Source organism: Rhinatrema bivittatum, chromosome 1 (assembly GCF_901001135.1).
Source record: "Rhinatrema bivittatum chromosome 1, aRhiBiv1.1, whole genome shotgun sequence".
Taxonomy (NCBI): domain Eukaryota; kingdom Metazoa; phylum Chordata; class Amphibia; order Gymnophiona; family Rhinatrematidae; genus Rhinatrema; species Rhinatrema bivittatum.
The window spans coordinates 765212351-765234573 of record NC_042615.1 but is presented as its reverse complement, the minus strand read 5'-3'; the positions used below and the strand labels follow the sequence as shown (position 1 = coordinate 765234573).

The window sequence follows — 22223 nt, the reverse complement described above, 5'->3', positions numbered from 1 at the left end:
TCTTATATGAGTTGGGGCAGCTGATATTTCTGTGGCAAAACACCGTAAATCTGGCCCTAGTATAAAGGGATTGTGAAGGAGTAGCCTAGTGGTTAGAGCAGCAGGCGGAAAACTGAGGAAGCCAGGGTTCAGATCCTGCTGATGCTACTTGTGACCTCGCGTCACTCTCCATTGCCTCAGGTAGAAACGTAAATTGTAAGCTCTCCGAATGGAACTCACCTTGAATTACCCATGAAAAGGTGTGAACTAAATGCAAATTAGTAAATGTTGGTGGAGGTAGACTTTAATTATAGCTGGATAGATTTAGGTTGGACATTAGGAAACTAAGCTAACTGTAGTAGTGGAAGTACTGGAAAAGAGTATTTGCTGGAATTTCTGTTAATGCGTCTTCAAGAAGAGAAGTGAGAAATTTCCACTTGAGTTGGTTTAGGTTTAATGGATCCTCCCTAGAGGCAGTGGGGGTAGATAGATGACCTCATGTGGTCCCTTTTAACCCTATGTTTAAGAACATAAGATATGCCATACTGGGTCAGACCAAGGGTCCATCAAGCCCAGCATCCTGTTTCCAGTGGCCAATCCAAGTCACAAGTATCTGGCAAGTACCCAGCATTAGGAACTTATTTAATAACCCGATTTCCATAGGCACAGAATGGAAAAAAGGTCTTCTGATTAAGAAGCCACTTGAAAAAAGAGCATATTAGGAAAAAAAGCAATGTGGTTGCCTGTTAATCTGCCTGAAAACAAGAGAAAAAAAGCAACAAAAATGTAATAGGTGTAGAAAATAGTGAAACTGACCTAAATGAGGGTCAGAAGGTTACACAATTTATGACTTCCTGGGTTCTTTTAACTGGCCATGAAGTGGAGTGTAGAATAGAACATTTTATTTTTGAAGCTTGTTTGTTTCAATGCATTTAGCAGTAGGGGATCAGAAAAAGGTTAGACCAGTATGGGGTCCACCCTGAAGCCAAATTAAACCAGTACTCATTTATAATGCTTTCCTCTAATTTCCACACAGATTTCGTTGTCTCAGACAGCAAACTGAAAGAGGCATTTGGTGGTGACCTGACAGGATTGCCAGCCTTCCATATTCTGTGTTATTTATCCATGATCTTGACACATTAAATACAAAACAACAACAAAAAAACCACAATGCTATGTTTAGTCTATGAGCCTTTGAGGTCTCGGATATGGCCCTTTAAAATATGAATCTGAAGGAGGGGGAGCTTTGTGGTTTCAAAAAGTAATGTACAATTCCTTTTTTTGTTCTTTACAAACAGGCCCCCGTTTGGCCGCGCGTTTTCGATGTGCTATTTTTACCCCTTATACAGTAAGGGGTAATAGTGCGTGGAAAATACGCGGCCAACCCCTCCGAAACTAATAGCGCTCATCACATGCAAATTCATGTTGATGAGCCTATTAAGTAGTCACCCGCAATACAGAAAGCAAAATATGCGGCCAAGCCAAAGGCAGGAGTTAATTTCAGACCGCACCGGGCAAGCGTACAGAAAAGCAGAAAAAACTGCTTTTCTGTACACCCTCCGACTTAATATCATAGCGATATTAAGTCGGAGGCCCCAAAAAAAAACAACAAAAAAACCCCCCCCAAAATCTGCCCGCGGGTTGGAAAACAGATGCTCAATTTTGCCGGTGTCCGTTTTCCGAACCTGTGGCTGTCAGTGGGTTTGACAACCAACGCCGATAAAATTAAGCATCAGCTGTCAGACCCGCTGACAGCCGCTGCTTACACCAATAAGGAGGCGCTAGGGACACGCTAGTTAGCGTGGGCCCTAATTTAAATACTGAATCGCGTGCCTGGAGAGGAGAGGTACCTGGGCGCGCGTCGGGAGAGCGGGCGCTGTTCTTGGAGCGCCGGCTCTCCCGCAGATTTTACTGTATGGGCCTGAAAGGTAGCGCAACCTGCAAAAAAACTCCTGTGCAAATTAGAGTGATAGTGGATCTGTTACCGTTTTGTGTATTATAGCCAGTTAACCGACTAGGCACAGACTGGAATTTGTTTGAGAAAAACATGATTTATGAGACATAATCTTTGTATTTAAAACCTTTTGTTTGGACTCAATTAGCAACACTTGGCTTTTTCACACTTTTTTAATGGTGTTACTTTTTTTTGTTATCAAGTCCTCGAGTAACACATTTTCTCTGAATTTATGCCTTTCAGGAGCTGAACTGTATGTTAATGAAATTGCATTTACATGTAAAATCAAAGCCACACATCACCTGAGGAAATTCTGAATTCCCCCTTTTTTTTGTCTTCTAGGAAGAATCTCGTATCCTCAGAGTTAAGGTGGTTTCAGGCATTGATCTTGCGAAAAAGGATATTTTCGGAGCCAGGTATGTGGTGCTTTCAGCATAGAGATCAGCAAAGTGTGCAATTACAATAACACCCTCCCGCATAAATAAAAAGAAAATCGATTAATTTAGGAAAGTAGTTGCGTGATATGGTCCCGTTTTTTCTTTTTTTCAGATGTGCATTTCATTTGTTCCAAGTTGGCATTTCCACATTTTGCTTTTTGCATAGTTCATTTACTTGGTTGGAAAAGTGTCCAATACAAATGTCTAACAATAATAAATAATGGTTGAACGCATCCCTTCACATTCATGTCCCACAGCATAACTTAAGATCTTCAGGTAAAGTGCTATTAACGATTCTTTCACCAAAATCAGCTCATTTAAATGTGGTCAGGGAAAGGGCCCTTTCATTGGCATGACCAAAACTCTGGAACCTACTCCCAGTTGAGATTCGGTTAGAGGCAAACATAAACCCATTCAAAAAAACCCTAAAGACGTGGCTGTTTGAACAAGCTTTTACTTCACCTGGCTGATCCCATGCTCCTGTAACACTCTCCCTTTGGTTTGTCTCTTGTTTTTTTTTTTGTTCTCTTTATGTTTCTGTTTTTGTTTTCTGGTTATAGTTGGTTTTGGCCACTATCACCTCTGAACTAGTCCATTTATACAGCAAATTTTATTTAATTTATTTCTACTTTTATATTATCTTTAGTATGGGGTTTCCTTTAAACTGCAATGCAGATTTTAGTTAGGACCGATTTATTTTAATTATTCATAATTTTTAGGGCAATGTTTTTGTTTTAATGTTACCTTCATATTTTATATTTAATGTTTTTCTTCTGTTTTATTTTTGTTTATTGATTCTCATTTTTACAGAACAATTTTTCCAGGAACTTGACATGAGTTTAAGTATATTTTATGACTTTGTATTTTGTATTACACATGAATTGTACTATTTGATAGTTTTGTAAACCGACATGAAGCTACCACAAATGTTCCGTATATAAAAGTGTGTAAATAAATATTTGATTGATCATTTAAAAATATATAGCCCACCTATCTACATTTCTAGGCAAGTTATAAAAAAAACATACATGCAGGCTTTAAACAGGCACATTAAATACATTAAAAACACAAATGCTGCAGTAAACACATTTGCTGCCTATACATACTCCTCATAAGTTGTTTTAGCTTTCATCCCCACTGTGTGCTACTTATAAAATGGCTTGTTAGTTTATATAAGTTACATGCCAATTCTAACAGCTGAAAACAGTTGGACAGCTAATTAAATTAAAATGGGAAGGAGAAATAAAAATCAAAATGAAAGTTAAAATAAAAGGCAAATTAAATACCTACAGTACCTGAATGTAATCTGCTTTGAAGGGCAGAAAAAGTGGAATCTAAAAATCAAATTAGAAAATTAAATTTAAAAAGTAGAGAAAAAAACCCCTGAAAAAGTCACAGGGTAAGAATAAATGAATCATTCAAATGCTAAATAAAACAAATGAGCTTTCAACATCTTATGAATAGCTACTATGGATGTCTCAGTTTTCAATAGTTCAGGAAGAGAATTCCATAAGGAAGAGCCAGCAATATAAAATATTCTTTCCCTGGTGTATTTGGCGCACAGAAGGAATTACTAGCAAATTCTGGATTGAAGATATCAGGGTTAGAGTAGGACAGTAAAGTACAGTTGTGGGTTCAGGCTCTCTACGCAGGCCCAAATCAATATGGCAATGAGGTCAGCATTTTATTAGCCTTCTGAGCAATTTTCAACCGTATGTCTCTCACTAGTGTTTGGCATCAATTATACACGAGACAGCTATTAATTGACTTGACTATTGCATTGTATATGTTCAGGTTTACATTAAAAGCAACCAAGAAGGCTATAGTTTGCTCAGAATATGAGAGTCATGCTTCTCGTGAGTTTTCAGCTGAATGACCATCTTACACCTGTGGAAAGATCTCTTGGATCCCTATTAGGAACAAGTGTAGGAGCAAACTACTTAATGGTCTGGGAGAAAAAATAACAACTATAGTGTTGGTCTAGATCTCCCTCATGTGGAAGAGAGTATTTGGTGAGTTCCTCTGGTATATAAAGCCAGAACACCATTTCGCTGCTCTCTAAATTGGTGGTGGGGTGGAGGGGAATTAGGGCTGGAGGGTACTGGAAGCCAATAGTAACAGGTGGGAGAGAAAAAAAGGGGAAAAAATGGATAAAGTGCGTAGCTTGCTGGGCAGACTGGATGGGCCGTTTGGTCTTCTTCTGCCGTCATTTCTATGTTATGGTGTGGATTTTAGTTTCTTTTTCCAGAGGCAGCATATCTTGTCTGTTGTTTGCTATTTACTTAACTTCTCCATGGAGAATTTTATTTTGGATATGGGAGATTTTGTCCACCCTCCCGATCCCTTTTAGATTTTTATGATTTATTTGAGGGCCAAGTACTCATTAGCTTGGGACTCTGTTATTTTCTTTGCTACTTTAACATGAAATGGAGAGGTTGCTTCCCTGAGAAGGAACTTGTGGATCTTCAGTATCCATAGGAGAGAAGACTTAAATACTATCCGAAGGAGAAGGGAGAAAGGAGTTGGGATGGACCCCCTATAGGGTCCATGAATATCTACTGGAGATTTGGAGAACAGGAGTAACAGGTGTATCATTCATATTCTGGAAGAGAGAAGAGGAGTAAATATGATGTCACTCTGGTTCTGTGAGGAAACTAAGGAGTTCGGAGTTCAGAGGAGAAAACTACATGGAGAGGTAGGAGGTACATCACTGTGTAAAATGGATTTCACCTTTAATAATTTACCCACGTTGGAAGGGAAGTATGGAGCTTGCCCTAAATTACTAAGATGGGAGAAACATTAGATTAAAGACTGAATCAGTTGGCTTTACCATCTAAACCTTAAGCAAGATTATAAAAAGTCACAAATTTATTTAAAGCACTTGTAACATTGATAAGTGATCTAAACAGCTGTAAAGAATATTTACATCATTTCATGTCTCAGTAAAAGTATTGTAGGAAACCAAAGTCAGCTTCTAGTGTGCTTTGTACAGCAGAGGGAGTTAAGCACTCATCTGTGCTGTATGCAAGAACTGGGAATTAAATATTGTAATGTGAAGGGCCTTGAAAGTTACCTTTCCCCACTCTGGGAAACCTGCAGTTTGAGATTTTAACATTATGAGAATTTTACCACCTGAAAAAGTGCTTTGCGATATGACCTCTGGTACCACTATCTGGGTATGACCAGCCCAGAGGTTACACTAACTTCCAGTGATATTTAGTGTAGAGTTTTACTTCTATAGCAAGACAGTTGTGTGATTTCTCTGTTTGAGCCAATGCTAAACTGTGAAATTGATAGTAAAATCAATATGGTGGTAGAAAATTTGACATCTTTTTCATAAAGTTACAGTATTGCAGACTTCTGCAGTAGCCAATTTGAAAGATTGTTTGATTTATAATAAACAAGCCGTAAAGCCCGTTAAAACGGGCTACATCCCTCTGTCTCTCACCTCCCCCTCATTCTCTCTCCCCTCACTCTTCACCACCCCCCTCCCCCACCCACTCCTCTCCACCCTCCCTCTCCTCTCACTCAGTCCCCCCTCTCCCTCACTCCCTCCCACTCAGTCCCCCCTCTCCCTCCCTCCCACTCACTCAGTCCCCCTCTCCCTCCCTTCACCCACCTCCATTTCCTCCCGGCGCCGTAAGCGCGACTTCCTGCAACCCTCACCCGGCTCCATTAACTCCTCCCGCTCCTGCCGGCAGATCTCGGGGGGGGTCACTCCCGCGCGCGCGGCAGTGACCCCCCCGAGATCTGCCGGCAGATCTGGGGAGGAGAAGTAGCGGCACCGCGCGCGCGCGCGGTGCCGCTACTTCTCCTCCCGCTCCTGCCGGCAGATCTCGGGGGGCGCGGGAGTGACACCCCCCCCCCCCCGAGATCTGCCGGCAGATCTCGGTGGGGGGGGCGCGGGAGTGACACCCCCCCCCCGAGATCTGCCGGCAGATCTCGGTGGGGGGGGCGCGGGAGTGACACCCCCCCCCCGAGATCTGCCGGCAGATCTCGGTGGGGGGGGCGCGGGAGTGACACCCCCCCCCCCCCGAGATCTGCCGGCAGATCTGGGGAGGAGAAGCAGCGGCACCGCGCGCGGCGCCGCTGCTTCTCCTCCCGCTCCTGCGGCCCCACCGCCATTTTTTTTTTCTGATCGACATCCTTGCCCGCACATGCGCAGTAGAGCTGTGCTCTACTGCGCATTTGCGGGCCGTCGGTCACAGGCCATTTATAAGGTAGATTAGAATTGTTGGAGAACAATTGTAGAGCTAAGAATCTGCCGCATAGTGAATTTTCCTGAGTCTTGTTTGTTGTCACCTGTAGAAATTGTTTAAGAAATATATTGGGGAAAATTTACAGATGCTATCTGATGAAGTCTAAATGCTATGTTCCTGAGTTCAAAAGAGAAAGCTACACAGGAAGGGAGCATAGACCCTTTAATTCCTTCCAATAGTATTAATCTAACTGCTTTTCTTCAGGACTCAGTGGAAAACATCTCTACTAGGACTACTTTGATTGTCTCATTTTGTAATAGGGCAGGATAGAGAACTCATTCCTAGACAATATTTCAAAAAAACCAGGAATGTTGCCTTTTGTGGGCACATGGTCCAAATGTTCCCTGATGTATCCAGGGACACTCAATTACGTAGTTTTTTTGTAATTAAAGACACGGGTTATCTCTTTGGGTGCATCTTTCTTTCTAAAATATCCTTGCAAATGTATTGTTACCCATCTAGGGTAATCAGTTTGTCTTTATAAATCCATTACATCTTGAGACCTTTATGGTGGATAAAATTGCTGCCAACCAGCAATGAGGGTTGAGTGTCTATGGAAACAAAATAAATGTAATTATGAGCCTTGGGATTCACTATGCTGATTTTTATTTTTATTTTCTTTTATTATTATCCTTGTAAGCCCCATTGATGTGGACTTGGATTTGAATATTTTCTTTTTGTTTTTTTTCTTACATGTTGCTGGTATTACACATGTATTTTCCTCTTGCTTTTCTCATGTATAATGTGAATAATAAGTTAAAAAAATAAAGTAAGAGTAGGACTAAATGATTAGTTTTCTCATTGGAGAAGGGACAACAGTGGTGTGCCTCAGGGATCTGTACTGGGACTGGTGCTTTTTAATATATTTGTAAATTATATGGAAAAGTATGATGAATGAAATGATCAAATTTGCAGACAATACAAAATTATTCTGAATTGTTAAATCACAGGTAGATTATGAAAAATTGCAAGAGGATCTTGCAAGACTAGAAGGCTGGTCATTTAAATGGAAGATGAAATTTAATGTGGACAAGTGCAAAGCGATGCACATGGTGAAAAGTAAACCATAGTGTAGTTACATTAGGTTCTGTAGTAGGAGTTACTTCCCAAGAAAAGGATCTGGGCCTCATAGTGGGCAATACTTAGAAATCCTTGGTCCACTGTGTTGAGGTGATCCAAAAACCAAACATAATGTTAGGTCTTAGGACAGAAAGGAGAATAAAATGGCAAATGTTATAATATCTCTGTATTGTTCCGTGGTAAGGCTGTACTTTGTGCAGTTCTGGCCGCAGTTATCTCAAAAGACGATATATTGCATTGGAAAGGTACAGAGAAGAATAACTAAAATGATAAAGGGGATGGAATGGCTCCTTTATGAATGTTACAGGTTGGTTCTGATCAGCTTGGAGAAGAGATATCTGAGGCAGGTTAATGATAGAGGTCTATAAAATCATAAATAGAATAGAATGGGTAAATGTAAGTCATTTACTCTTTCAAAAAATACAAAGACTGGGGGGGGGGGGGGGGCACTCCATGAAGTTTGTAAGTAGCACATTCAAAACAAATTGGAGCAAATTATTTTTCATTCAGTGCTCTGGAATTCATTACTGGAGGATGTGGTTAATGCAGTTAGCGGAACTGGATTTAAAAAAGGTTTGGACAGATTCCTAGAGGAGAAATTAATAAACTGCTATTAACCAAGTAAACTCAAGAAATAGTCACTACTTTTCCCTACATGATAACAGCATGGGATCTGGTCACTGGTTGGGATCTTACCAGATACTTGTGACCTGAATTGGCCACTGTTGGAAACCGGATCCTGGGCTTAATGGATCCTCAGTCTGACCCAATATGGCCTGTTCTTATGTTCTTACTTTAGTTCTGATTTATTAGGACTGTATCTAGTAGTTCTTGTATCTTGTTTTGGATTGTATTTTATTGTATGTAATTGATAACGGGGTAGATTTTCAAAGGGTTACACGCATAAGATACACGTAAGATAGGCTCAGCAGCGTGCGCAAGCCCCGGGACACTCGTAAGTCCCGGGGCTTGAAAAAATGGGCCACCGGGCCGGGGGATGGAGAGCCGGTGCGCACATGTTACGCCTGCCCAGAGGCAGGCGTAACTTTTTAGACAAAGGTCGGGGAGGGGGGGGGTTAGTTAGGGCTGGGGGGGGCAGGTTAGATAGGGGAAGGGAGGGGAAGATGCAGGGGCGGAGGGAACGGAGGAAGGCTGCTCGGCGCGCGCAAGTTGCACAATTGTGCACCCCCTTGTGCGCGCCGACCCTGGATTTTATAACATGCGCACGGCTGCGCACGCATGTTATAAAATCGGGCGTAGATTTGTTCGCGCAACCCGGCGCGAACAACTCTACGCCCGTGCGCATGTTATAAAATCTGGCCCAATGTGTTTAATATATTATGCTATTTCTAAATGCTTGGAGATGTTAGGCAAATCTCTCAAAAATGGAATCTAACTATAATAAAGAGGAAGGTTGCTCCACACCTGCATTGTCGTTATGCAAATTGAGCTCTGATCCTCTCCCTCCCTGTATTCTCCAGCTCACCTCTCTGTCAGGCCAATGGGAATTGAGCTTTGCCCCTTTCTTTCTGCTTTTCTGTATGTATGGAAATTGAGCTCCACCCCTCTCTCTCCCTCCCTATACTCTCCAGCCCACCCTTCTCTCTCTTTTTTTCCAGCCAGCTGTCTACTTTGGTGTTTCCCAACCAGTGTGCCTTCAGATGTGATCAGGTGTTCCACGGAAAAGTCACCACTGCTTGATGCTTGTATACGGATCATCTCCTGGGCTCTGCTGTCTGTACCACAGCAATAAGAGACACCAGTAGTGGCTTTGAAACCTGTATGAACTCATGCAAGTCTCTTCTTTTAGCTGCAGCATGAACCCCGGAGTGTGGCAATCAGTGGGCAGTATGGATATTTGCAGCATACACAGTATACACAACGCTTCCTTATTTTCCCTATCTTTAAGTTCAAGCCCCTGTCTTAACCCCAGGCTGAGTGAGACAGCGAGAACATGCACAGATCACTTGATTTGACTCACTCTAAGTGTTGTGAGCAGCAGTAGTAGTGAAGGAGTAGCCAAGGTAACTAACCAAGCCGTCTGCCCACATCACACCACACCAGCTTCTTCCTTTTCCTGCTGGAGCTACTGCATAGTGATGGGCTCATGTGCATCTTTGCCCCCTCTCTTCCTTTGCTTTAAAATTTGGAAGAGATGCTGATGGAGGTTTTCAGCACTTCCCTAGCTCTTCTTTTGGCCATATGAGTCATTTCTAATTCCACACTGCCTGCTTCATGGAAGCTGGTGTGCCACACAATATTTTTGTTAATGTGGGTGCTTGGAAAGATTGGGAAGCAGTGGTTTACTACCACATATGGAAATTGAGCTCCGCCCTTCTCTCTAGCTGTACTCTTCGGCTCCACCCCTTTTTCTCTGTCTCTGAAATACCCAGTCCACTCTCAGGAAGCACCCTCTACTACCACTCATCTCAATTATGCCCTTCCTATGTGTCACAGTATTTCTCCATCCTTGGACAAGTTTTTACTATTAGTAAATTAAAATGGTTAAGGATCTCTAAGCTCTTAAAAATTATTCACAGATGCATTAACTTAGTCCATTAAAAAGCTATTACCTACAAGTTGCTTGTTACCCCTTCTTTCTACAGATAGGTAAAAACTGTATTTTTTAAGCCACATGGCAAGTAAATATCAGATGCTTGAATTTGTGAAGATTCAGAGGCTAGTTCTGTGAAATGCAGGTAGCAGGAAGTTAGCCGGGTAAACTTACCTAGCTAACAGGTCGATCCAGTAACGTGCAGTTAAAGATTGCCCGTCTGTAACGTGCTGGGAGCGCACAATACAGACGAGTAAGGCCATCCAGCCATACAGTCTCCAGTTTCACGCGTCCTTAGCGCTTCCTAAAATAAACACCTAACCCTTTCCGCACCCAGCATGTAAATGAACGAAAAAGCTGTATAATGAAGGAATTAGCTATTCCTCTCCGATACTGTAACGGGCGCTATTATTATCTCCTTAGGAACGCGCTGTTTTGCCGCGGCCTTAACCTGATAGTTTACCGCCTCCCCCTAGTAGGAGTTAGGACTGTGTAACAAATCCATCGACACCGCTTAAGATACTCAAACACAATAAAACAATAAGCCTGGCACCTTCCTTGATGTAGTACGTCCCGGATGCCCCCCCCCCCTCCCCAGCGTGCCCGCCACTACCCCTTTCATCAGCTGCATCCACCCATTATGCCCCTCACGGGCATGTCCCGCTTCACAGAGCGCTCCCACTCAAATCCGTTCATGGGTATATACCCTTTCGCCCCCCTCACAGCGCCATGCTACCACTGCGACCCGGAGGAGGTGAGGCACAGCGGCGAAGACAGACGGGAGAGGAGAAAAAGCAGAGCCGAGCAAAGCAAAAGCGTGCAGCAAGCCGGCGAAATAGACCTGCGAGCAGAGGCAATAGCAGCGGTTCGGTAAGCCTGGCACCCTCCTTGATGTAGTACATCCCGGATGCCCCCCCCCAGCGCGCCCGCCACTACCCCTTTCATCAGCTGCATCAACTGCGACCCGGCAGTCCCGTGAGGCCTACAAAAAAAAAAAATCCCCGGCTCCCGCGCCCCCGCACTGGCTCGCCGACTCTACCCCCCCCCCCCCCCCTCCTCCCGATCGGGCAGATAGGCGGCGGCGACGAAAACCAAAGCAATTTTTTTTTTTTCAAAAAGCGACATCACACATTGCATAAAATAATTTCTCCAGCCTTAAAGCGACTTACTTTTGGGATCTGTCAAGATCCCAAAAGTAAGTCGCAAAAGTAACTTACTTTTCTGAAGCCATCAGGAACATGATCTTAGCTCCTCCGGACAAAGACGAAGATGGCCGCCTGCACGGGGAAAGCGTGCAATTGGCCGCTGAAGACGTGACCTCACGTCTTCAGCGGCCAATTGCACGCTTTCCCCCGTGCAGGCGGCCATCTTCGTCTTGAGTTACGATCGTGATGGCTTCAGAAAAGTAAGTTACTTTTGCGACTTACTTGACAGATCCCAAAAGTAAGTCGCTTTAAGGCTGGAGAAATTATTTTATGCAATGTGTGATGTTGCTTTTTGAAAAAAAAAAAATTGCTTTGGTTTTCGTCGCCGCCGCCTACCTGCCCGATCGGGAGGAGGGGGGGGGGGGGGTAGAGTCGGCGGACCAGTGCGGGGGCGCGGGAGCCGGGGATTTTTTTTTTTTTTTTTTTTGTAGGCCTCACGGGACTGCCGGGTCGCAGTGGATGCAGCTGATGAAAGGGGTAGTGGCGGGCGCGCTGGGGAGGGGGCGGCATCCGGGACGTACTACATCAAGGAGGGTGCCAGGCTTACCGAACCGCTGCTATTGCCTCTGCTCGCAGGTCTATTTCGCCGGCTTGCTGCACGCTTTCGCTTTGCTCGGCTCTGCTTTTTCTCCTCTCCCGTCTGTCTTCGCCGCTGTGCCTCACCTCCTCCCGGAGCAAGGCTGCTTTCGCGCCCTGCTCCGGGAGGAGAGACACAGCGATGAAGCAACAAAGACTTTTCGTGTTTTTTTACACTTCCTGGTTCCTGTCATTCCAAATGCCATTTGAAATGACATTTGAAATGACAGGTACCATCGCACCCAGGTTACTGTATAGGCGCTGTATTAAGCGCCTATACAGTAAAATGGGTTACGCGGCCATAACCCTTCCCTACCGCTTTAAAGCCGCGGCATGCATTTGCATGCGATTAGATGAGAGTATCGGGGAGTTAGTGAAGAGAACTGTGGGTGCGGGGAGGAAGGGTGCGCCTGACACTGCCGCACTGTTTCTACCGCGGCCTTACTGGATCGACCTGAAAATTTGGCCAGGATATTCAGCTGGAAATGTAATCGCTGAATGTCCCTAGTTGGGTAACTTTAGGCCTGCTTTCTACTACAATGAGACTTATCTGGCTAAACTTAGCCTGGTAGTAATGGCTAGCAGAACTATCTGGCTAAATTTAAGCCCCGCCCCTAGAAAGCCACTATGTTGCCTCTTGTTTTTTAAAATCTGGTCACCTTTTTTTTTTGTTTTAAATCCACTACCCTTTTTATGACTTATCCTGCTAGCACTTACTTGTTAAATGTCTGGCGAATTCCCAGTCTTTACGGGACAAACCCTTTCAATATTGACCTTTCACTGTTATAGGGCCACGGCTACTTCCTGAGCAGAAAGAGTTAAGGTCTTGCTAACCTATGTCTGCAATGCAGCTATCTAGCAGTCAGTGCATGCCTTTGATGAGCTTCAGTACTTTAAGTGAGTAACTGCAAATGCAGTGTTTTGGCATCGATCTCAACAAACGTGTTGGAGTCTTATCTTCTCTAGAAAGGGGATGCTTCTGTAGATTCCTTTTGGTATAGTCTGGGATAAGAGGCAGCAGAATAGAAAAATCTCCTGATAACTCCTTTTTGTTCTCACTCTTGACTGGACTAGTTTTCCCACTTCCTCGTCACAGTGTAAGGTTTAAAAAAGAAACTCAGTTGGATTAGGGAAGAAGTGACATGACCCTGAGGAAAAAAGTGTGAAAAGGGTTAAAGCTCCTCAAAATGCTGCTGGTCTCACCCCCAGGAAGTGTGCTGTATCCAACTGGTCCAGGCTGTTGCAAGTCTAGCAGAAATAAGTTGTCATCAAATAAACCTTTTATTGTAGTAAGCAGGCAGTATGTTCTATAAGAAATATGTTCTACCAACATACAGGCCGATACAGTACAGTGCGCTCCAGCGGAGCGTACTGTTAACCCGCGTTTGGACGGCATTTTCGATGCGCTAGCTTTACCCCTTATTCAATAAGGGATAATAGTGTGTCGAAAACGCGCGTCCAACCCCCCCCCCCCCCCCCGAAACTAATAGCGCCCGCAACATGTAAATGCATGTTGATGGCACTATTATTTATTCCTGCGCGATTCAGTAAGTAAAATATGCAGCCAAGCCGCACATTTTACTTTCAGAAATTAGCGCCTACCCAAAGGTAGGCGTTAATTTTTGCCGGCGCCGGGGAAGTGCACAGAAAAGCAGTAAAAACTGCTTTTCTGTACATCCTCTGACTTAATATCATGGTGATATTAAGTCGGAGGTTTCAAAAGTTAAAAATTAATTAAAAATTAAAAAAAAAAAATTTAAAATCAGCTCTCGGGTTGAAAACCGTGGCTGTCAGCGGGTTTGAGAACCGACGCCAGCAATATTGAGCGTCGGCTGTCAAACTCGCTGACAGCCGCCACTTCTGCCAATAAGGAGGTGCTAGGGATGCACTAGTGTCCCTAGCGCCTCTTTTTACCACGGGCCCTAATTTGAATAATTTGTTTTAGTGAATCGTGCACACAGGAGAGTGGCCTGTGCGCCCGCTCTCCCGCAAACTTCACTGTATCGGCCTGATAGAATCATTTGGTATCCGTGGTGACGGAAACAGACTGTAGAGTGGCAACATTTTTATGTACTGGTTATTGCAGATTCTTGGAATCTAATGGGAAGCCAAGACCTGCATTGCTTGGGTCAAAGATAACTCTATTTCAAAGGAACTGAAACATTTCCTTCAGTCTAGTATCGAGGAGGTTGGATCACTTTAGCCATTCTTTTTTCAGTCAATATGCCAGGTAACTGGGAAGGTGCCAGTCCTTTAACTGGATGTTTCTATGTGGGTGGTAAATGCTGCAGCATTTCCTTCTCTTAACTACAATACCAAACAACAGTAAATAATATGCAGCAGATCTGGGTAATTGACTTTGCACTGCATAGGAGAGTAGTTTAACTTAGTTATGCTAATGCACACTGCACAGTGGCATTAGAATGTGTTACTTGTCAGATGCACTGCAAATCATTGCATAAATTACATACTCCAGTCATTTTAAGATTATTTTGTATAATATGGTTTACAATGATTTATTAATTGAACAAGCCACATCCATTACAGCACAGATGAGTTGATTATATTTTCAAACAATGTAGCAAAAAATGCAGGTATTTGTAAAAATAATGAATAATAAAGTATTAGCCAGTGAAATAGTTTAAAAGCTAGGACTAGCTAATAGTAGAAACATAGAATATATTGTAGAAAAGTACTACTTGGTCCACCCAGGCTCCCTAATTTTATCCCTTTACTATATTACCGCAGCTCCCAGTTAATTGCCTATTCCTTCACACCCTTGTGGTTTTCTCCCTCCCTCTGCCATGAAGGTCCCTTTGTGTCTATCTGCCACCTCTGCTAAAAGTCCACCAACCTTGTAGTGGAAAAGTATTTTCATCACTCTCCTTTTTGAGCTTCTCATTTTCTGGAAAATGTTAGAAATGTGAACATCTGTATCATATTTCCTCTTTTGTTTCTTTCTTCAAAGGGTACATATTTAGACCCTTAAGTTTGTTTGTTTGGCTTATATTACAAGCCATGTACATTTTGTATTTGAATTACTTTCACCTTGTCGATGTTCTTTTGTAGATATGTCGCTACAGTTGGACACACTACTTGAAACGGGGTCTCACTAGATATTTACTGTATATAGAGGTGATAATCCTCCTTTCCAGTAGTATGATGTCTTTCTGTGCACCCAGGCATACTATTAGCCTTCCCACCTGCTTTATCTCACTGGCTAACCTGAGGTCATCAGAGATGATAACCTCTAGGACCCTTTCTTGTTTAGTGACTGCTAATTCTTCCCCTTCCAAATAGCAGTTGGCTCTTGGATTTCTGCACCACAAATGCATCATTTTTTGATTTGGATTAAAGCATGACATTCAAGCCCTTGATTATTCTTCAGATTTGTAAAGTTATCTTTCACGTTACCTGTCCTCCTAGTATGTCTTCTCTCTTTCAGATTTTCATATCAACCTTAAACACGCACACTTTCCTTTTTAGTACTTCCACACTATCACCTCAAAACATTTAAAAAGGCCAGGACATAAATTAGTCTCAATATTTGATGATCTACTTCAGGCTCTAGATAGAGGAAGTTGTTGTGTTTGATTCTCCTTGACCTGAGTGCCGTGTTTTTGATATGATAGATCATCACATTTTATTAGATAGCATATTAGATTACAGGAATTAGATATTGAGGGCATTGTTTTTTCTTACTTGCAATCCTTCTTCAAAATTAGAAGCTAGCAGGTGATATCAGGGGATTCTTGCTGTTCCATTATTTATTTATTTATTTAAGGGTTTTTATATACCGCAGTACGTAAAGGGATACATCACCGCGGTTTACATTTAACAATAACTTAGCAACAGGCTTTACATTGACATTATTAATAGGTATTACATATACTAAATGCTTCTGTATGGATCTCCACCAGAAGTGATTTTTTTTTTTTTTTTTTACCATTATTGTTATACATTTATAGTCACTAAGAAGTCATCAGAAAATTTGGTTCACAGTGTCATATCTCTACCAATGACTTGCAGTTATATGCCTCTTTTGGGTGTGATTGCTTATTGCCCAAGAGAACATTAATGCACGTCTTTCAGCAGTGTAGAATTGGATTTCAGTAAACAAACTGCAACTCAATCCCTGATAAGACTGAGGTGCATTTATTTAGGCATCTGCCTCTTCAGTCTGATTCTTTCTGTTTAAATGATTGCAGGCCGGATTTGGAAAAGGAATTCTGTCACATAGATATGACTTGATAAAGAGCTTCATATGCAATCTCATATTGCAAAGGTTTCAAAAGTGCTTTTTTACAGCCGAAAATGGTTCATCGATTAAAGCCACACCTTGACGGTAGGAATTTGGCCACTCTGAAACTGGGCTGTTGTAATGCCACCATATATGTTAAGCTACCTAGCAAGTTTTTGCATTGTCTTTAATTGTTCCAGAGTTCACCGGCTTGAATGCTGTCAGGATGTGGTCCTTGTGACCACATAATGCCAGTTATAAAGGACCTGGTTGCCACTATTTCTTTGGACCCAAATTAAGGCCTTATATATGAATTTCAAAACCTTTCATGGCCTAGTTTTTGGTTATTTATCCATTTGAATTCTTCTTTATTTATTTACATTCTGCCATTTCCCAAAGTTTGTTGTAAGACAGCTTACAATAAATTTAAATGAACAGAGGTATTTGAACAAATTACTATCAGAATTTGCAATTAAGAGAGCATTGGGATTCAGCAAAGTGTATCCTTTGTATATAACAGAGTTTCGGAGTGGGAGTTCACGTGGAAAACGCTGCGTGAGATCACAGGGAGAGTCATTTTTGATAATTCCTTCTGTGAAGGAATTTATATTGTTATGGATTTGCTGGAGGGCTTTTTTTCTGAGCAGCTCCCAGTTTTTGGAATAAGTTCCCTTATAGATTTATGTTGTTCAAGAGACATTTTAGGCTTTCATCATTTTTTAAAAACTTAGAAGTTTTTAGCCATGCATATTGCTAATTTGGTGATTTAAACAGCATTGCATCAGTTGTGGGGTTGGATTAAGACTGTTGTTGATGTGATTAAGTTTAGTATGAATCTATCTTTAGCTTGTAATATTTTTATGATTGTTTTAATTTTAAGTTGTTATATTATTTTAAATGTATTTATTGGATGTTTGTTATTTTTAAGTCACATCCCTCATCTTTGAGCCGAAGCGACTCCTGCATATTCTCCAGCAGCATGCTATTCCAAGGACCTGGGATAGAACTTCCAACTCTGGACTGCTTTTATAGGTCCCCTAATTGGGACTTCCTGTGGTGAGGGCTGATGATGTCACATTCTCCAGGAGTATAAAAGGAAGTCTCTTGCAATCAGCCAGTGCCTCAGCAGCAGGTCTGCTGGTGCCCTTGTGTTCCAATGCGTGGTGCTATCCTTGTCATCTTCCTGTCTTGTACCTTGTTCTGTGTTTCTTGTCATGGTTCCTTACCTTGTTCCTTGCTCTTTGTGCTCTGTTCATTGTCCAGTTCCTTTCCTGTCCACTCTTGTTCCAGTTCCTGCTTGTTCTTTTCCTTGCTTGTCCTGTTGGTCCTGTCTGTCTTGTTCTGTTTGTTTCGAATCCTGACCCTGGCCTGGCCTCTGTCCTTCTACTATGAGCTGCCTGCCCTTAACTCTGGCTTGTTACCTGTTCTGCTGTTTGCCTTGACCTCTGCCTTGTTACCTGTTCTGCAATCTGCCACCTGTCGTGATTCATACTTGCCTGGAGTCTTCTCTTGGATTGCCCTATGGACCCACCTAAGTCTTGCTGAACATGGAACTCAAGGGCTCAAACTGTGGTGAATGGGGCTGATATAGGGAAAGTTCTCGTCTGTTCTACCACATGGTTTCCCCACCAGCTGATGGGATGGGTCTAGTGTTCTTGCTCACTACCAGCATCAACCACTCCTTGGCACTAGTGGTCCACTTCTCGAACAGGCATTAGATTTTGGAAGGTTGTTATGTTTTTTATTGTATTCTTAATACCTTGCCGTGATCATTCATTGATAATGTTGGGGTGCTTTGAAATGGTTTTCCTATAAAGCTATCACTATAATGTAAAATTATATTGATCAGACTTGTAAAATTATTCAAGGTTACTGACATGCCAGAATATGCTGAAATGGTAGAAGTTAAAAAAGTATGTCAAAGTTCAACCTTAAGTTTTGTTCCTTCCTTCTAGGCTCAATTTACAAGAAATCTCAATCAGATAAAATTATAATGTGAACCAATTAGGAAAATGTTATGCAAACAAACAAGCTCACTGGTTTGTAAGGTGGAGGTGATAATCTATTTAATCTATTGTGTCTACAGTGTTCTCTGATACTGCTTCTGACTTGCCTTGCGGGTAATCTTGTGCATTCCTGGAATATTCCTTGCTTTAAATAAAGATCTGTCTTTTAGCTGCCGGTATTAAGTGTTTATTTTGGTAACCTATAACACTAGGGCATATAATAAATGTTTTAAATAAATAACTATTGACTGCAATTCTGAGTCCCATTGCTTAACTTCTCACCTAGTTTTTTTTTTTCCTCTTAGCCCCTGACTGGCTAGCTTGTTCTCCTGTCTTTTATGTGAAACCATGTCATTGAAATCCAGATAAACTCTGTACACTTTTTGATAGAATTCAATCAAACTAGTTTTGTAAGACTATCCCCTTGTGAAAACATGGTATCTATGAACCTACAAGCCATTGGCTTCCTCCCCCTCCCTTTGAGCAGCATTTCCATTACTTGGCTCACTAATGGTGGTAGACTAAAAGTTCTTCTATTTTCTTCCTTCTTTTTGTTCCTGCCCTTGTGGATTAATACTACATCTCTTCTTAGTCGATCTCTTGGAACCTCTCAGTTTCCAATGATAAATTGAACAGAATTGTGAGGGGTACAATCAGCACCTCTTTGGGTTGTACCCATCCAAACTCATTGCTTTGCCGTCTTTTAGTTGTGCCACAGTATGCTGAAATACCTACCTCCTCAGCAGAAGGTGGTGTGTTCACCCCACAGTCCCTCACTTCCATGACTTTTGTTTGCCATTGCTCTATCATTCTTTCCTTCTAATGTGAATGCCAAGCAAAAGTATTTGTTCAGAATATCTGCTCTTGATCTCCCTTTTCACTGAACCTCTTTCCCTTTTACTCCTTACTGTTCCTATTTCAGTATTCATCTTCATTTATATAGCTAAAGAAAATTGTATCCTATACTTTTACTGATTGGGTAATATATTCCATAATCTTAATAAACTATTGATTTTTTTTAGCAGGTAAAGAATTGCACCTATTATTTGTATCTGTTGATCATTATATTTATCTGTTTTTATTATGTTTGTAATGTTAGTGTTATGATTCCCGGCCACGGAGGCCTTGGGCCGGGACCCTTTACCTGCCGATGCCGGGCACGAGCTCGGTCCCTCCTCCTTTCACGGCGGTGGGCAGCCGTCTTCACGGCCGTGCCACTGCCGCACATCCTGGGCTTTCTGGCTTGGTGAGGGGTTCCCCTCAGCCAACCTGCACTTCCTTTCCTCCGGCAGCTGCCGCCATGGGGGCCACACCACTGCCGCTGTCCTTCTCAGTGCCCTGCTCCTAGGCACATGCGCACGCCACCCACCGAGGTTTAAAGGGGCCATGGTGGGAAAACCTCCCGCAGCCCCTAGTGATGACGTCAGCAGCTCAGGGTTTCTAAGACAAGCTTTGGCAGTCAGAGCTTGCCTTGGCAACAGGTCACCTTGCTCGTTCCTGGCATTGTTCATGAGTTCCAGTATCCGTTCCTGCTTTGCTTCAGTTCCTTCGCCCTGCTCTCCGGACCAACCTTGGCTCTTGAACCGACTGTTCCTGACCATGAGTTTGCCGCCTGCCTCTGACCTCTGGACTGGACCTGGCTTCTCTTTGTTGTCTGCTGTGGCCTCTGGACTGGAACCTAGCTTTTCCTCATTGCAGTCCATGCTTGGCCGTCCCCGGGATCATCCATGCAGAGGCCCACCTAAGACCACCTGGCCCTGGTACCCAAGAGCTCAACCTGCGGGGAACGTGGGCTGGTATTGGCAAAGTTCCTGCTTGCCTCTGCTTCCCTGTCTGGCCTCACCTCTTGACGGTGGGAACCTGTGGGGGGGATCTCCCTCACAGGTAGCGCCAACCCCACCTTGGGCCAAGGGCCCAGCTCCACAACAGTTAGATAGTTTTCTGGATTTTGTAGCTTTTTCTTGTTCAAAACTAAAAACCCTGACCACATACCAAAGTGAAACTGATTACTTAATGCCAAAAATGGTCCTTCTAAGAATGTATTCTACACCCCCAACACTGATCCTGTTCAACATCTTTGAGTGACACTGCAGAAGGAGATAGAAGGTAAAGTTTGTCTATTTGTGAATGATACTAAGATCTGCAACAGAATGGACATGATGGAAGGAGTAGAAAGAAAGAGACGTGATTTAAGGAAGCTTGAGTGAAGATTTGGCAGCTGGGATTCAATGCCAAGAAGTGCAGAGTCATGCACCTGGGATCCAGTAATCCAAAAGAGCTGTATGTGATGGTGTTGAAGGGCTGTTGTGCACGGAGCAAGAGAGGGACCTTGGGGTGATACTGTCTAGCGATCTGAAGTCAGCAAAGCAATGTGAGAAGACTATAGCTAAAGCCAGGAGAAAGCTGGGCTGCATAGAGAGAGGAATAACCAGTAAGAACAAGGTGGCAATCCCCTTTTATAGATCCTTGGTGAGGCCTCACCTGGAGTATTGTGTTCAGTTCTGGAGACCGTATCTCTAGAGGGACAGAAATAGGATGGAGGCGGTGCAGAGAAGGGCAACAAAAATGGTGGGAGGTTTCCATCAAATGACTTATGAGGAGAGGTTGGAGGAACTAAATATGTATATCCTGGAGGAGAGGAGGAGCAGAAGAGAGATGATACAGACCTTCAGAAATCTGAAAGGTTTTAATTTATTTATTTAACAGTTTTATATACCGAATTTCTTGTAACAGGGTACAAATCAAAACGGTTTACATAATAACAATAACAGTGCCTCAAATAGTGCAATTACATAAAACAGAGGAATACAGAACTAGGATCATGAAACTGTTGAAACAAACCAGGGTATATATATATCGAACTATGATACATGGCTCGTAGAGAATGGTTAGGTTAAGACCATGGTATTGGCAAAGGGCCTTGGGAATTGGGGCTAAAGTAGGACATATAGCATTTGACTGAATCGAGAGAAAGCAGGCAAGAGTCAATGAGTTACTGGTGATAGAGTTGATTTAAGATCAGTGATTAAGATTTAAGATTAATGATGCATAATCAACAAACCTTCTCCATTGGAAAGAAATCAGTAGAAATAGGAGCCTTGAAATGAAACTAAAGGGAGGACGACTCAGAACCAACGTCAGAAAGTATTTCTTCATGGAGCGGGTGGTGGATGCCTGGAATGCTCTTCCAGAAGAGGTGGTGAAAACAAAAATGGTGAAAGATTTCAAAGGGGCATGGGATAAACACTGGATCCCTAAAGGTTAGAGGATGGAAATTGGGAAAAGAGCACATGGGGATTACTTGCTGCTGTGGCGGTTATTTCCCTTGACCAACAAGCCTTCATACTGTTGATGCAACTCATTATTGCTCTCTGCTTTAACGGCAGGGCAAAAAGAGGAAACCAACCAACAAGGACATTGAATTTTTCAGTCTGGGTAAACGAATAATCATGGGGATAACTTGCTAATGCGATTGTTACTATCCTTAACCAATAAGCCTTAAACTTGTGATGTTACTCCAACATTGCTCTGTGCTTCAATGGCAAGAGATGAGAGATAACGGGGAATTAGACAGTAAAACAACAAGGGTCCTAACTTTAACGGTTTGGGAAGCTTAGTATACCACGGCAAATGCCACCCCTGATGCTACCATTATACGGGAGTCCTGCATGGCACGGCTGATGCTACCATAAGCTTGCTGGGCAGGCTAGATGGACCTTTTGGTCCCTTTCTTCCATCATTTCTATGTTACTACTGACACTCCAAAAAATTGTGGATCATAAGAGGAGTATTTTCATATAAGATCGAGTATTTTTGTATAAAATGATATCTCATATCATCATCGTGCTCCTTCTTATGCAGAGTCCAAAAACATTTATTTTTGTTTACTTTAATAATGCAATTAAGAAGTTATTTATTTATTTGGTTTTATAT

At 42.6% G+C, this 22223-nt stretch overlaps 1 protein-coding gene across 4 annotated transcripts in view; it reads left to right on the top strand.

Annotated features, from left to right (window-relative positions):
- The window catches only part of NEDD4L (NEDD4 like E3 ubiquitin protein ligase), a 907002-nt gene that overhangs the window by 263131 nt on the left and 621648 nt on the right, over positions 1–22223 (top strand). For all 4 annotated transcript variants that reach the window (XM_029579603.1, XM_029579595.1, XM_029579588.1 and 1 more), the window contains exon 2: positions 2276–2349. In XM_029579603.1, the coding sequence (XP_029435463.1) occupies positions 2276–2349 (74 nt within the window). The remainder of the gene's footprint in view (positions 1–2275; positions 2350–22223) is intronic.